This window comes from Cygnus olor, chromosome 25, assembly GCF_009769625.2.
Source record: "Cygnus olor isolate bCygOlo1 chromosome 25, bCygOlo1.pri.v2, whole genome shotgun sequence".
Classification (NCBI taxonomy): domain Eukaryota; kingdom Metazoa; phylum Chordata; class Aves; order Anseriformes; family Anatidae; genus Cygnus; species Cygnus olor.
In genome coordinates this window covers 2,897,435-2,909,745 of record NC_049193.1, presented here as the reverse complement: position 1 = coordinate 2,909,745, position 12,311 = coordinate 2,897,435, and the positions used below count along the sequence as shown (strand labels likewise).

General features: G+C 58.5%; 2 protein-coding genes across 10 annotated transcripts in view; both read left to right on the top strand.

Moving 5' to 3' along the window:
- The window catches only part of FAM117A (family with sequence similarity 117 member A), a 31,689-nt gene extending 25,302 nt beyond the window's left edge, over window positions 1-6,387 (top strand). For 7 of the 9 annotated variants that reach the window (XM_040536799.1, XM_040536798.1, XM_040536800.1 and 4 more), the window contains 6 exons: window positions 1,883-2,047; window positions 2,551-2,664; window positions 3,014-3,148; window positions 3,671-3,890; window positions 4,242-4,362; window positions 4,859-6,387. In XM_040536799.1, the coding sequence (XP_040392733.1) occupies window positions 1,883-2,047; window positions 2,551-2,664; window positions 3,014-3,148; window positions 3,671-3,890; window positions 4,242-4,362; window positions 4,859-5,198 (1,095 nt within the window). In that variant the 3' untranslated portion in view covers window positions 5,199-6,387. The remainder of the gene's footprint in view (window positions 1-1,882; window positions 2,048-2,550; window positions 2,665-3,013; window positions 3,149-3,670; window positions 3,891-4,241; window positions 4,363-4,858) is intronic. The other 2 variants (XM_040536793.1, XM_040536795.1) reach the window with 2 other exon arrangements.
- Window positions 6,388-6,881: 494 nt separating this feature from the next.
- Window positions 6,882-11,418, top strand: SLC35B1 (solute carrier family 35 member B1). The gene is made up of 9 exons (XM_040536869.1): window positions 6,882-7,103; window positions 7,849-7,952; window positions 8,264-8,394; window positions 8,921-8,951; window positions 9,164-9,321; window positions 9,685-9,811; window positions 10,175-10,281; window positions 10,555-10,708; window positions 11,050-11,418. The coding sequence occupies exons 1-9, from the start codon at window positions 6,895-6,897 to the stop codon at window positions 11,100-11,102; spliced, it is 1,074 nt and encodes a 357-aa protein (XP_040392803.1). The 5' UTR covers window positions 6,882-6,894; the 3' UTR covers window positions 11,103-11,418.
- Window positions 11,419-12,311: the final 893 nt, after the last annotated feature.

Below are 12,311 nucleotides of genomic sequence, written 5' to 3'. Positions count from 1 at the left end.
TCTGAGGAAGCGGTTTTGCCACAGTTAGTACAAAAGGTTCTGTAATTTCCTTCTGCCTTGACAGTCTGCCTGCGCGAGGTGGGATGCACATGCACTCTCTATTTTCAGGCTTTCCTATTGCGAAGAGCATCTCTTCCTTTTTAGGCCCTCTTTCTTTGCACTGCAGTGCTCGGTGCTCCGGGTGTCACAGCAGCAGACTGCAGCGAGTGACTTCTGGCACGGGGTGTTGAAGGGTGCTGTGGCTCGGGAGGCTTCCTGTGACTTGGGAGGATTTTCTCCCGTGCCCTGGGCTGTTCTCAGCAGCTGGAGTTGAGCTTTTCACGGACTCGCAGTCGTGTGGGACGGAGCTGGGGTCTTCTCCCGTAGGCCTGTAGCTTTCCTCCTCGGCTTCCTTCTGGACGTGATCTACTGGGCTATGAAGTGACACGGTGCTTTGGGAGAAACGCCAAATTCTGAGTTGTTCAGGAGAGGATACTTGAGGTAGGAAATGAGCTCAGACGTGCCATGTGCTACAACTGCGAGGTTGGAGCTTGCTGTAGGATTTCCTATAGCACCGCTCTGTTCCTTGGCACTGTCTGGGGATAGCACAGGGATGGCTGAGACTCCTCTGGGCTGCTGTAGTTCAGCAGAACACTGCAGTAACGGTTTGGGGTTGAAGCAATTTCTTCTCTCAAACCCAGCTGAACACTCCATCAGAGTGACATCTGTGCCGTGATGTCTGCTGCTTGCTGGCACTGTGAAATGGAGACCTAGGCAGCAAATAGTTGTGGCTGTGCAGAAACTGGCGTGCTCTGCTTGAGGAGGTGTGTGAGGGAGGGCTCAAATCAGCCTGGAACGCAGGAGGAGGTCGGGTTTCTGTCCAGAAGCCACCTGCATCCCGTTACAAAAGGGAAGCCCGGTACCTCTCTAGGTAACTTGCCTCGTTCCTTTGGTTTGAACAGGCTTGAAAACATTTTGAGAGCGCCTTCTGTCATCCTCATGACTCAGTGGGGTTGTGTAAAACAGCTGCTGTTCTCGCAGCGGCCTCTGGGGAGGTCCGTTAAGCTGCTTGGAGAGGAACTGTTCTCAGGCCCTTGCACCTTCTGGCAGCCTCTCGCTGGGGACGGAGGAGGGGAGCGTTGTCCAAAGCCTCCCCCAGAAATGGCAGGCAGCAGTGACGCGGGGTGAACGCTGTGCGAAGCACCGAGCTTGTTGAGGAAAAAATGACGGTCGGTCTTGAAAGCGCTGTGCCTTGGGACCGTTCTGGTCCCGGAGTCTGCGCTGCGAGGGCTGAGTTCACTGGAAGGAAGTTCACACCCTTCGCTGATCAGATGAACGGCCCGATTTCCATTGAGGTTCAAAATGTAGCTGCTTGGAAAAGAGCCGTGCAACGTGCTGCTGGGGCTGTCCCTGCACGCGGAGAGAGGCGGCTGCGAGCTGCCAGCCCCGCAGCCGGGCTCTCCCAGCGCTGCAGCAGCGAGCCTGCAGGCCGACCCCTGGCTTTGGTTACGCCTCTGAACTCTGCTGCGGGAGCCTGAGGTCTCCGAAGCGAGCGGTCGGTGCGTTCTCACCGTTGGGTGAGGCTTTTCCTCTGGGTAACGCTGCCTCGTGCGGCGAGTGCCTGAAACCCAACGTCGTGGGGCGCCGGAGCGGTGCGCGGGGCGGTTGCGGTTGTTCCTCCGGGGCGATGGCTTGGCGAGCTTTATCTCGCCGGGTATTTGCGGTGCTGAAGCCACAGACTTCTGGGCAGGTCTCCCCCCCCCCGGAGGTCTGGGAGGTCCAGGTTCCCAACAGGCACGCGTCGGGTCAAAATGCCGAGGTTTTGGCGAACGCCCGGGTATTAACGGGGGAAGGCTGGGACAGGGCTGTGAAGGGGCAGCAGTTGATGACTTTCATTCTCTAGGACTCTACCACAAGTGTCCAGCGCAGTCAATGTCGTGATTGTTCTCAGCAATGTTTCTCCTCGCTTCAGACTCCGGTGTCCTGGCATGACGCGGAAGTGGGGAAAGCCAGCTCCAGTTCTCACAAGCGTTCTGCTTCTTGGGGTAGCACAGATCACCGCAGAGAGGTAACATAGACCGCTCCCAATGCTTCAGCAAGATCTGTGTTAGTCCTTAACGTACAGGAGGCTCCTGCTTGCGTGGGAGGGCAGTGGGAGGACAGGGTTATACTGCTGGAGGTGAGACATCAGCCCGTGTTCTCATCGCTAACGCTCTGTGGTGCGACAAGAGGCCGACCTTGCAGGCAGCTGTAGGAAAGAAGCTCAGTGCGTTGCTCGGAGGTGGCGTGGCGTGCGAGGGGTCTGGCCCCGTAGGTGGAGGATAACCCAGCTCCACCAGCGGGACGGCACCGGGCACAGTGCAGGGGGGAGTCGGGGACGAGGCCTTGCACGTGCTCCTGGTCCATCCCCTGGGAGGTGGCCAGAGCTGCTCGTGGCGTGATTGAAGCTGTCTCAGTTCTGGCACTTCCTCGAGGGTTGAAAGAGAGGGGGAGGAGAGAGACGAGGCACGACCCGTTTTGGTGGAGGTGTGTTGGCTTGCCTGGTTCTGTAGCTGAAACTTTGTTTGCTAGATTGCCAAACTGAAGCAACAGCTCCAGCGAACAAAGCTAAATGGCAGAAGTGGCAAAGAAAAGGAGAAGAGCTCCCCGCTCCAGGGGGACCATGCTGTCCTCGGATCGCTCAGGGTACGTTCACGTCTCCCTCTGCTCTGCTGTCACGGTGTGTCCTGGCGAGGCGGAGAGCGCGCTCCTGCTGGCAGGCGTCCAAACCTTTCTCAGAATTTTACTCTGGTTTCTGAGAAAGGAGAAATTTATTTATTTTTTTTTTTCCTCCTCTTCTTCCCCCACCTCTTCAACGTGTCTCTGTGCTTTGATCTGCAGTTAGTGAGTTTACACGACTCTTCTGTCAGTCCTCTCTGGGCAGCTGCCTGGAGGGCTCTGGCTGAGCACCGGAGTGCTGTGGAACAGGATGGAACTGAGAAACGGCTCAGTTTGTGCAGACGCAACTAACGTCTCTGACTCTGGGTCGTTACAGGACTCTCCTTCAGGCTTCCTTTCTTCATCTGCTATTCTGAGGCTCAGCCCCTGCTTGCATAGGAGCCTGGAAGGGCTAAACCAGGAACTGGAGGAAGTGTTTGTGAAGGAACAGGGAGATGAAGAGCTTTTGAGGGTGAGTGAAGGTCACGAGATTGTCCTGAATCTCCTGGGTGGTCTCTGAAATCCTTTCCTCCACGGACACTCGCTGCCTGTATCTGTTTCTTGGCCACGGGGACAGGCTCTGTGTCTCGCTTCATTTTGTTCTAGGCGTGTCAATGTCTGAGTTGTGCCAAGTGGCTGCTGGCTTCCCTCTTAAAAACTCGCTGGTGCTACGAGAGATGAGCCAGTGGTTATCTTGGAGTGGATGAGGCCTCGCTGGCAGCGTTAAGGTGCTGTCGCAGGCTGGCATCCAGAGGCTGTTTTGTGCTGTGCAGGGGTGGGAGGGGACCCCAGACAGCTTGTGAACCCTTAAGCGTGTTAGGGAAGGGTCTGTCCTTCTGCTTTGCCAGCGGCTGCCTCGCTCCCTGAGGTGGAGGCCGTCCCCGTGTCGGGCTCCAGCACCCCGAGCAGCTGCTACCCGTAGGTGCAGTTGCTGCTGCACCTTTCCGCTGCTGAAGGGGTTTCTTGCTCTGCTGAGGCTTTGTTTCTTCCCTAGATTTTGGATGTCCCAGACGGCCACAGGGCACCGGCGCCTGCCCGGAGAGGCTCTGGAGATGCAGCCCTGACTCTGGAGCCCAGCAGCGGCAGCTGCAGCAGCCTCTCGCTTTCTCCTTCCCCTTCCGTGCCTCTCCGCCTTTCTCCGCACACCCCGGGGAGGCTGGCGGCAGAAGAGCTCGCTGCTGCGGATGAGGTGCAGCCAGATCCAAAGGAGAAAGGTAAGCGCTGAAAGTCCAGGGGCTGGCGAGTCGGGGGGGCAAAAGGGGCCTGCGCCGTGGTAGCCGTGCTGCTGTGGCTCCAGCTTAAACTCTGCACGTGAGATGGGAGCGGGGCTCAGCCAGTTTGAAGAGCAGAGGGCCTGGAAAGCTCAAGCCATTGCCCTCCAAGTGGGTGGTGTCCTGTGCGGGGTGGAGGATGTGAGCTGGGAACCCCACGGTAAAACGCTGCAGCTTTAGGGTATGGCTGTAGCCGACAGGCACAGGGTTCAGAAGAGCATGCCCGGGGTTGGCTTAAAATGCTGCTGGATTCTTTGAAAAATGTCTCAAAAAGTATTTCTTCCTCCCTGCTAGAGGAGGGCAGCCCGTCTCCGGTCCTGGCCTTTGCTTCTTCTCCTCGGCCCAACCACAGCTACATGTTTAAACGGGAACCTCCCGAGGGATGCGAGAAAGTCCGTGCCTTTGAAGAAGCCTCGTAAGTATGAGGAGCTGTGGGCAGCAGGGAGCTCACGTGAGGCTGCTGCTGTGGCAGGATGCTGGGGCGGGGGCAGCTGGGGCTTCTGCCGCTGCAATTGTCACCCCCTGCCCTGTGCTAAAGGTGGGAAATGGTCTCTAAGAAAACGTTTGCCCAACAAAACCGTGGCTGCTCAGGTCCTGGCGGAGGAGCTGGAAGCGGAATCGCCAACCCTGAGACACTCGGGGGGATCTTGGGATTCCGTGCCCTTCCCGGCCGGCGGGTTGTTCTCAGCACAGCCTCTGGAGGCGGCTCGCCTAGAAATAACCGTGCTTTCGGAACAAAACGGGCTTTTCGTGCTGCTCTGTGCGTGAGCAGCAGTCCTCACAGCACAGGCAACTGAGGTTTTAGTCAGCTCTTTGAAGAGCTCACAGCTCCAGGTGCGTTCCCTGCAGCCGCGGGCAGCTCGGTGCTCCGGGGATCCCCTGTTCCTGATCGCATCCCGTTCCTCCCTCAGCTCCCCCGGCCCCGAGCAGAGCTTCCAGCCTTCCTGCCCGGATAAGAACAAAGTGCACTTCAACCCCACCGGCTCTGCCTTCTGCCCCGTCAGCCTGGTGAAGCCTCTCTTCCCCAACGTGGGCTTCCTCTTCAGGGGCTTCCCGGCGTCTTCCAGCCCTGGCGCGGGCCCGTTTGCATCCTGCCAGCCCACGGCCCCCTCCCCGTTCCTCGGGGTGCGGAAGGACGCTGCGGTCGACGGCTTCAGCGACGTCTCCAAGTCGCCCGCGCTGAATTACGAACACTGGAAGCGCGGCCAGCCGGAGGAGAGCGTCGTCTTCCACAGCTCCCTGGTGGTGTGAAGCCCAGGGGAAGGTAAGCCAGCGGCAGCAGCTCCGGCTCCTCCGTGCGTCTCGGCCAGCCCGTGGAGACAAAGTGCCTTGAAGGTGGGACTTGAGAGCCACGAGGCAGCCCCGGGATTGAGAAACCACAGCGGGCTTCCTCCGAGGACGGTAGGAACTGCGAAGTACCGCGTGCCACGGGCCTCCTCGCTGCGAGAGGGGCTCGTTTCTCCAAGCCTCCCCCGTTCGAAGCACTTTCCTGCGTTGAATTGTCGTCGTTTCCTGCGTGATTGTTCCGCTGGTGAAGAGCAGCGCCCAGCAGAGGCAGAGCCGGGCTCCCCGGGCTCTGAACGCAGCCGAGCCGGGGAGGATTCAGGTGAAGCCTCCCGGCACTTCTCCCCCCCCCCCTGCGGGTGGCTGCCACCTGCTGAACCCTGCGGAGGGGGAAGGGGGGAGAAGGGGCTCGGAGGGTGGCTGCCCCCGGACGCGGGAAGCAGGAGTCGATGCTCACCTGCGCGAGTAAATCGGCTCCTCGCGTGGTGCAGGGAGCGCTGGAGAGCGGCGCATCCCTGCCCCTGCCTCCCTGGGTACCTTTACCCTGCGAACCAAGCCTGAAGGGGTAAAGGAAAGAAGCTTTAAGGAGCCTCGAGGAAAAACTGTGCCGAAAGGGGAGGGCGCAGGTGCCTGAACGCTGCCTCCCGGCGGGTCTGTGCTGGGGAAAATTGCCTTACGGGGGGGAAGGGGACGCGCTGCTGCCCTGGGGTTGTGTCCCCCGGCCCTCCTGCGGGGGGGCAGAGGTGTTTGTGGGGTCTTGGCGCTGCGGGAGGAGGGGATGGAAGCGAGAACCAGCAGTGTCGGGGGGGGGGGGCACAAACCCTTGCTGCTCGCCAGCCACGGGCCCGGATGGGGTCAGGACCCCCCCACCCCATGGGGACCCCGCTCCCGGAGCCTCAGCAGCGCGAGGGCGGGGGGTGTGGGGGTGCCGGCAGCGAGGCCGCCCCTCCCGTGCCCGTTCCTGGTTCCTCCCGCAGCCGGCGCTGTTCTGACTCTTTCCGGCTCCTTCCGCGGCCGTTTGTGTTTCGTGCTGGGAGCCCCGAGGAGGAGCCTGGCGGCGGTGGGCGCTGGCTGCGGGTCGGGTTTGCGTTGCGGACGCCGGCGCTGCCGGTTCTAAAAGGAGAAAAAAATAAATAAAAATAAAGGATTTCGGGCAGCCCCGGCTCCTCTGCGCTTTTTGAAGTTTCGGGCTCGGAGCCGCTCCCCCCCCGCCCCCACCCCCGGCCCGTTTTGGGGAGGGGAGGGGAGGGGAGGGGGGAGCGCGCTGAGCCCCCGCCGCGCATGCGCAGCCCCCGCTCGAGTCTCTCTGGCGACCGCGGCAACGCCGAGCGGGCCCCGCCCCCCGGCCTCGCGGCCAATCCCCGCGCTCCACATCTGGCGGCGTCACCGCCGGGGCCGCGCTCGCTGAAGGCCCCCGAGCGGGGGCTGCCCGCCGCGCTGCCTGTCCCCGGGGGCTCCCCGCCGCCCTCCCCGTGCCCCAACGGCGGCGGCCGCGGCCCCGGTGCGGGGCTCGGAGCCTTCGGGAGAGCCCCCCGGAGCCGGCCCCGCTCGCTGCCCGCCGCCGTTCCCTTCCCTCCTCCCCCCCGGCGGGACCGGCAGCGCGGCGGGCGGGCGCGGCCGAGCCGGGCGGGTCCTCGGCGGCGGGCGGGCGCAGGCCGGGCCTATGAGGGCGCCCGCTCCGCCGCCGCCGCCGGGCGCGCTGCGGGATGTGGCGCTGGAGCTGGGCCCGGCGCTGAGCGGCCCCCCCGGCACCGGCACCGCCATGGGAGCGCCCGCGGGCGGCCCCGCGCTGCCCGAGCGCCTCCGGCTGCCCGTCTGCTTCCTGGGGGTCTTCGCCTGCTACTTCTACTACGGCATCCTGCAGGAGAGCATGTCAGCGGGGGGGCACCCGGGGGGGGGGCTCGGAGCTGGGGGGGTCCCGGTCCGGGGGGGGGGTCCCGACCCTTGGAGGGGTCCCGACCCTGGGGGTCTTGGGCCTGAGGGAGGGGGGCCCGGCCCTGAATGTCCCCGGCACCGGGGGAAGCTTGGAACCGGGGGGGTCCTGGTCCCGGCTTCGGGGCGGGTGTCCTGAGCTTGGGGGTCTTGGGCCCGAGCGGGGGGGTCCCGGCTCTGGAGGTCTTGGCCCCGGGAGGGGGTCTCAGAGCCGGGGAAGGTCCCGGTCCCGAGGGGGGTCCCGACCCTGGGGGTCTCGGGCCCGAGCGGGGGGGTTCCGGCTCTGGAGGTCTTGGCCCCCGGCAGGGGGTCTCGGGCCCGGGGAAGGTCCCGGCCCCGGGGCGGGGGGGTCCGGTCCCAGGGGCGTCCCGATCTCGGGGGTGCCCTGGCCCCGGGGGTTCTCAGCTCTGGGGGACCTGGTCCCGAGGGAGGTGGGGGGGGGGTCTCGGGACTGGGGGAGGGCCGCGGGGGAAGGGAGGTCCCGGGGGAGAGAGGGGTCTTCGGTCCTGGGCGGGGGTTGTGGCCGGGGGGGGGGCTCCAGGCCCTGCGGTTCCCGGTCTTAGGGGTGGGGGCGGGGACCCGGCCCTGGTTTTCCCGGCGCCGGGGGCGTCCCTCGGCCACGTCCCGCGGGGCCGTTCCAGGCTGGGGGCGCCCGCCACCACCTCACCGCGTCCCGCTCCTGCAGCACCCGGGGCAGGTACGGCGAGGGCGCCCAGCAGGAGAGGTTCACGTACGCCCTGAGCCTGGTGTTCATCCAGTGCGTGATCAACGCCGCCTTCGCCAAGCTCCGTGAGTCGGGCCTGGGGGCACCGGGTCCGGGTCGGGGCGTGCGGGGCCCCCGCGGGCCGTGAGCCCGGCGGCGAGCTGCTCGGCTGGGTTAACGTGGGCTTTTGGGGGCGGATGGGGATGGGGATGGGGATGGGATGGGATGGGATGGGATGGGATGGGGGCCTTCTGTGCTCTGGCACGGTCAGGGTCAGCTGCCCCTCGTGCAGCTCTGGCACCTTTAAAACGCTTCCAGCTGCTGGGGGCTGCTCGCAGCTCTTCTGACTTCCTCCTCCTCCTCCTTCTCCTCCTCTTCCTCCTCCTCTCCCTTCCAGTGATCCGTTTTTTCGACTCCGTCAAAGTGGACCGGACGCAGAGCTGGCTCTACGCCGCTTGCTCGCTCTCCTATCTGGGCGCGATGGTTTCCAGCAACTCGGCTCTGCAGTTTGTCAACTACCCGACTCAGGTGACGCGGGGCAGGCTCTGGGGGACGAGGAGGAGGTGTTAAATGGGGGCATCTTGTCACGATTACCCCCCAGAGCTTGGGGTGGTCCAGAACCGGCCCCCAGGCTGAGGAAGCGACCGCCACAAAGAGCAGCTGAGAGGGGAAATGTCACGGAGGGAGCTTTTTGGTGGCTTTTTGACGCTCCGTTTCTCGCAGCTCACGTCCCAGGACTGTCTCGCTCTGTTCCAGGCAGCGCTGCGTGGTGTAGGGAGGTGCTGAGAGAGCTCGGGCTGATCCAGGAGGGGAGAACGATTTGTAGAAAACGTGGAGTTTGTTAGCTGGGAGGTGGTGGTAACGTTTGAGGGCTTGAGACAGTTTCTGGACCCGGTGCCGTTAGTTTAACCGTTGCTCAGGGGTAGGGGTTTCGTTGTTCTTTTTAAGGCTCTGGGTGCTCTGTGTCAGGGTGGTCACCTCGTGTTGCCACGATTGCTTTTGTCGCGGGCAGGCGCTGGGCGTGCAGATGGTTTATCCGTTCTTTCTTTTCTAGGTCCTGGGCAAATCCTGTAAGCCCATTCCAGGTAAGCAAATTTAACGCTTGTTTGTGTATATTCGTGTAGATTTCTCGTGCCCTCAACTAGTCTGAGGAGCTCAGCTGTAAAAAGAGAGCGTCCTTTTCTGTCTGCTGTGTTGCCAGAAGGGCCAGTGGTGTTCTATCTCTCTGTTGTTGTGTTAAAATTCAATTCCCATGAGAGGGTTTTGGGAGCAGTTTGTTATTTTTGCTTCCTTGCAGTCATGCTTTTAGGAGTGACTTTGCTGCGGAAGAAGTATCCTCTGGCCAAGTACCTCTGCGTCCTCCTGATAGTCACAGGCGTGGCCCTGTTTATGTATAAACCCAAAAAGGGGGCTGGAGGCGATGACCACATCTTTGGCTACGGAGAGCTCCTGCTGGTGAGTACTGCCAGAGTACAAATAACCCCGAGGCCGTCCTGTGGCAGGTCCGAGGAGGAACGAGCGGTTACAGTGCGGATCCTGCCCCGTTCTGTGTGCAGCAGGCATACCCTAAAGCTGGTGTGAGAGCAATTCCATGGGATTGACCCCTCGCTGAGTTTGGAGGGTGCGCTCTAAAACTGGCGTGAGATCCACGCATGAGTACATGCACGGCCTTCTTTGCACATGTTTTGAGGCCACGGAATTGGTATTTAATAAATGATTGGGATGCTTTTAAAAAAAAAAAAAAGGGGGGGTGCTGAAGGCGTTCCCCATATAGAAGGTTTGCTTTGCTTTGCTCATCTCCCCGTCTCCTTTTCTCAGCTGCTGTCGCTGACCTTGGACGGGCTGACGGGGGTGTCGCAGGACCACATGAGAGCTCACTACCAAACGGGTTCCAATCACATGATGCTGAACGTGAACCTGTGGTCCACCCTGTTCCTGGGAGCTGGTGAGGAACGCCCCGGACAAAGCACAGCCACGCATCCACGGAGCGCTCTGGGACGCCCCGTGGGAAGGGACGCTGCGTCCTGCTCCGGAAAGGGCCTAGAGCCCATTTTGCAAAACACCTTTAGTTTTTGTTTGTGTATTAAATCAGCGTCTGGGCGTTCACTGCAGCTCTTCTAATGCCCGCTAGAGGACAGTGCCTCACGCGCGGTTCATCTCCCTGACACCTTCACTTCTGAAAAGTCCTCCCCGCAGCTGGCTCCTGCTGGGTTATGAATATAAGCCGAAATTATACTTTGCAGGCAGTGGCTGCTTGGGCTGTCTCTGGGCTAATAATTCATTTTTCTCATCTTGATCTTTCTTGCAGGGATACTGTTCACCGGAGAGCTCTGGGAGTTCTTGAGTTTTACCGAGCGCTACCCCAGCATCATTTACAATATCCTGCTGTTTGGCCTGACAAGTGCACTGGGTCAGGTAAATGCACTTCCCTTCTGCAGTCTTCACTGGCTTTGTTTGCACAGCTGGGAGATGGCAGAGTAAGGTTGCCTCACTTCTTGTTGCTGTGGTTGTTGCTTACTTTCCAAACAGGCTGCCTTCGGAATAAGATTGGTTTAGGGTTATATGCAAGCAAGCAGGAGTTGAAATATTTTCTCTTGGCTCTGGCTCTGTGGCTTTTCATCTGAAATTGTGGTCTGTGTTGTATTTTTTCCAGTCAGAGTGACAAAAGGCATCTCTTTGTTTTTACAGAGTTTTATTTTCATGACTGTGGTGTACTTTGGACCCCTCACTTGTTCCATCATCACCACAACGCGCAAGTTCTTCACCATTTTAGCATCTGTCATTCTCTTTGCCAATCCCATCAGTACAATGCAATGGGTGGGGACGGTCCTGGTGTTCTTGGGTAAGTCTGGAAGGCAAACATCCGAAGTCTGTCTTGTGTTAACTTAAATAGAGAGAACATACAGCAAGGGGAGAGCTAACAAAAGGCGCTGGTCAAAAAATGTAATGGTATTGAAGCCTGCTGGTGGAAAATGTGCTAGTCGGAGAGCAGGAAAAGAGGGGATGATTTCTGACAGATCTGTTTAGTCTTTTTTTTCCCCCCACACCTGATGAGTCCCTGCCACTAAGTGACTGTTAGGAAGTTGGTGCTGTGGAGCTGATTTTTCACTCCTCGTGTAACATTTGTCTAAAGGATGTCAAGAAATTTGCCTTGCACATTATTTTATTATTTTATCTTTGCAGGCCTTGGACTTGATGCCAAATTTGGAAAGGGAGTAAAGAAGACGTCACATTGAGGAGATGCTTGATCTCTGCAGTTGGAATGAACTTTTAATTTATTGTCTTGTACCTCAAAGTCTGTTATGAAACTGGACTCAGGATAGGTAATTAGAAGGGGAATGTTTGGATTTTTGGATTTTTTTTGTTTGTTCGTTTTAGTTTTTTAATTTTGAATTGTCTTTAAGTGTAATACTTCAGTTTTAACTGTAATCAAACATTATTTTTTTTTTTTCTGTAATCAAAGCTGCATTACTAGATCCTAGCAGCAGGATGAAATTCTTGCCTTAACAGGAAAAAAAAATTCATATCTTTATTAAAGAAAAGGAGACAATGGCCACTTTTCCGGAACTTTAATTTCAGTACCATAGGCTGACCTTGGGGATGAAGAGCACACCTCTCTCCGAGGAGAGAGCTGGTCTTAAAATTATGTTAGCTCTTTGGTGCAGCCTGGAAAGATCCCTGGATTAAATGCCTGTGTAGAAGAGAAGCCCCTCTTCTGATCATATGATTTTTTTTTTTTCATAATTGCGTTGTTGGAGCAGCCAAACATTCTTCCATTAATAGAATATGTGTAAACATTGAGTTGCATTACATTCTTTATCCGAGCCCTTCTAAAACAGAAGCAACTCTTGGCATACGTAAAAGTTTACAGGAAACCCGTTTAACCGCTGGGGCTGAAATTAATTCTTTTCATCCCCCCCCCTGCTGATGAAGGAACAGGACCCTCTGCTGCTCAAACCATGCCAAGGTTGTGCGACAGCGGCTTCAAAATGTTGAAAGGACCCTTGTTAATTAATCACCATCACGGTGAGCTTGCGAACACCCGCTCCTGAGCACAGGCTAGGTCCCCGGTGTCGTAGGGGGAGGAGTTGTTATCATAATGATGCCTTCAGAGTTGGAGAGCAGAATTCTCCAAAGAACGAACTTTACACATGAAAGCACGTTTCTACCAGCTGTCGCTTGGTCTCCATCTGTTCGGTGGCTTTGGCCTTTTGCCCCTCCAGATGGGATCTTGATCTCTTTCCTGAGCGGCTGTTGTAAGGCTCCTTTTCTAGCCCCTGCTATCCTTGCCCCTTCAGTGTTTCTTACAACTTTTTTGGCATCAAATTTGGTTTTCATTTAATCCGTCTTGCTATCCTATAGCTCTACTCAAACAGCACGTTTCTTGCGAAATTAAACCCGAGGATATTAAAGGGTTTTACTCTGTCACCTTCAACTCTTTATTA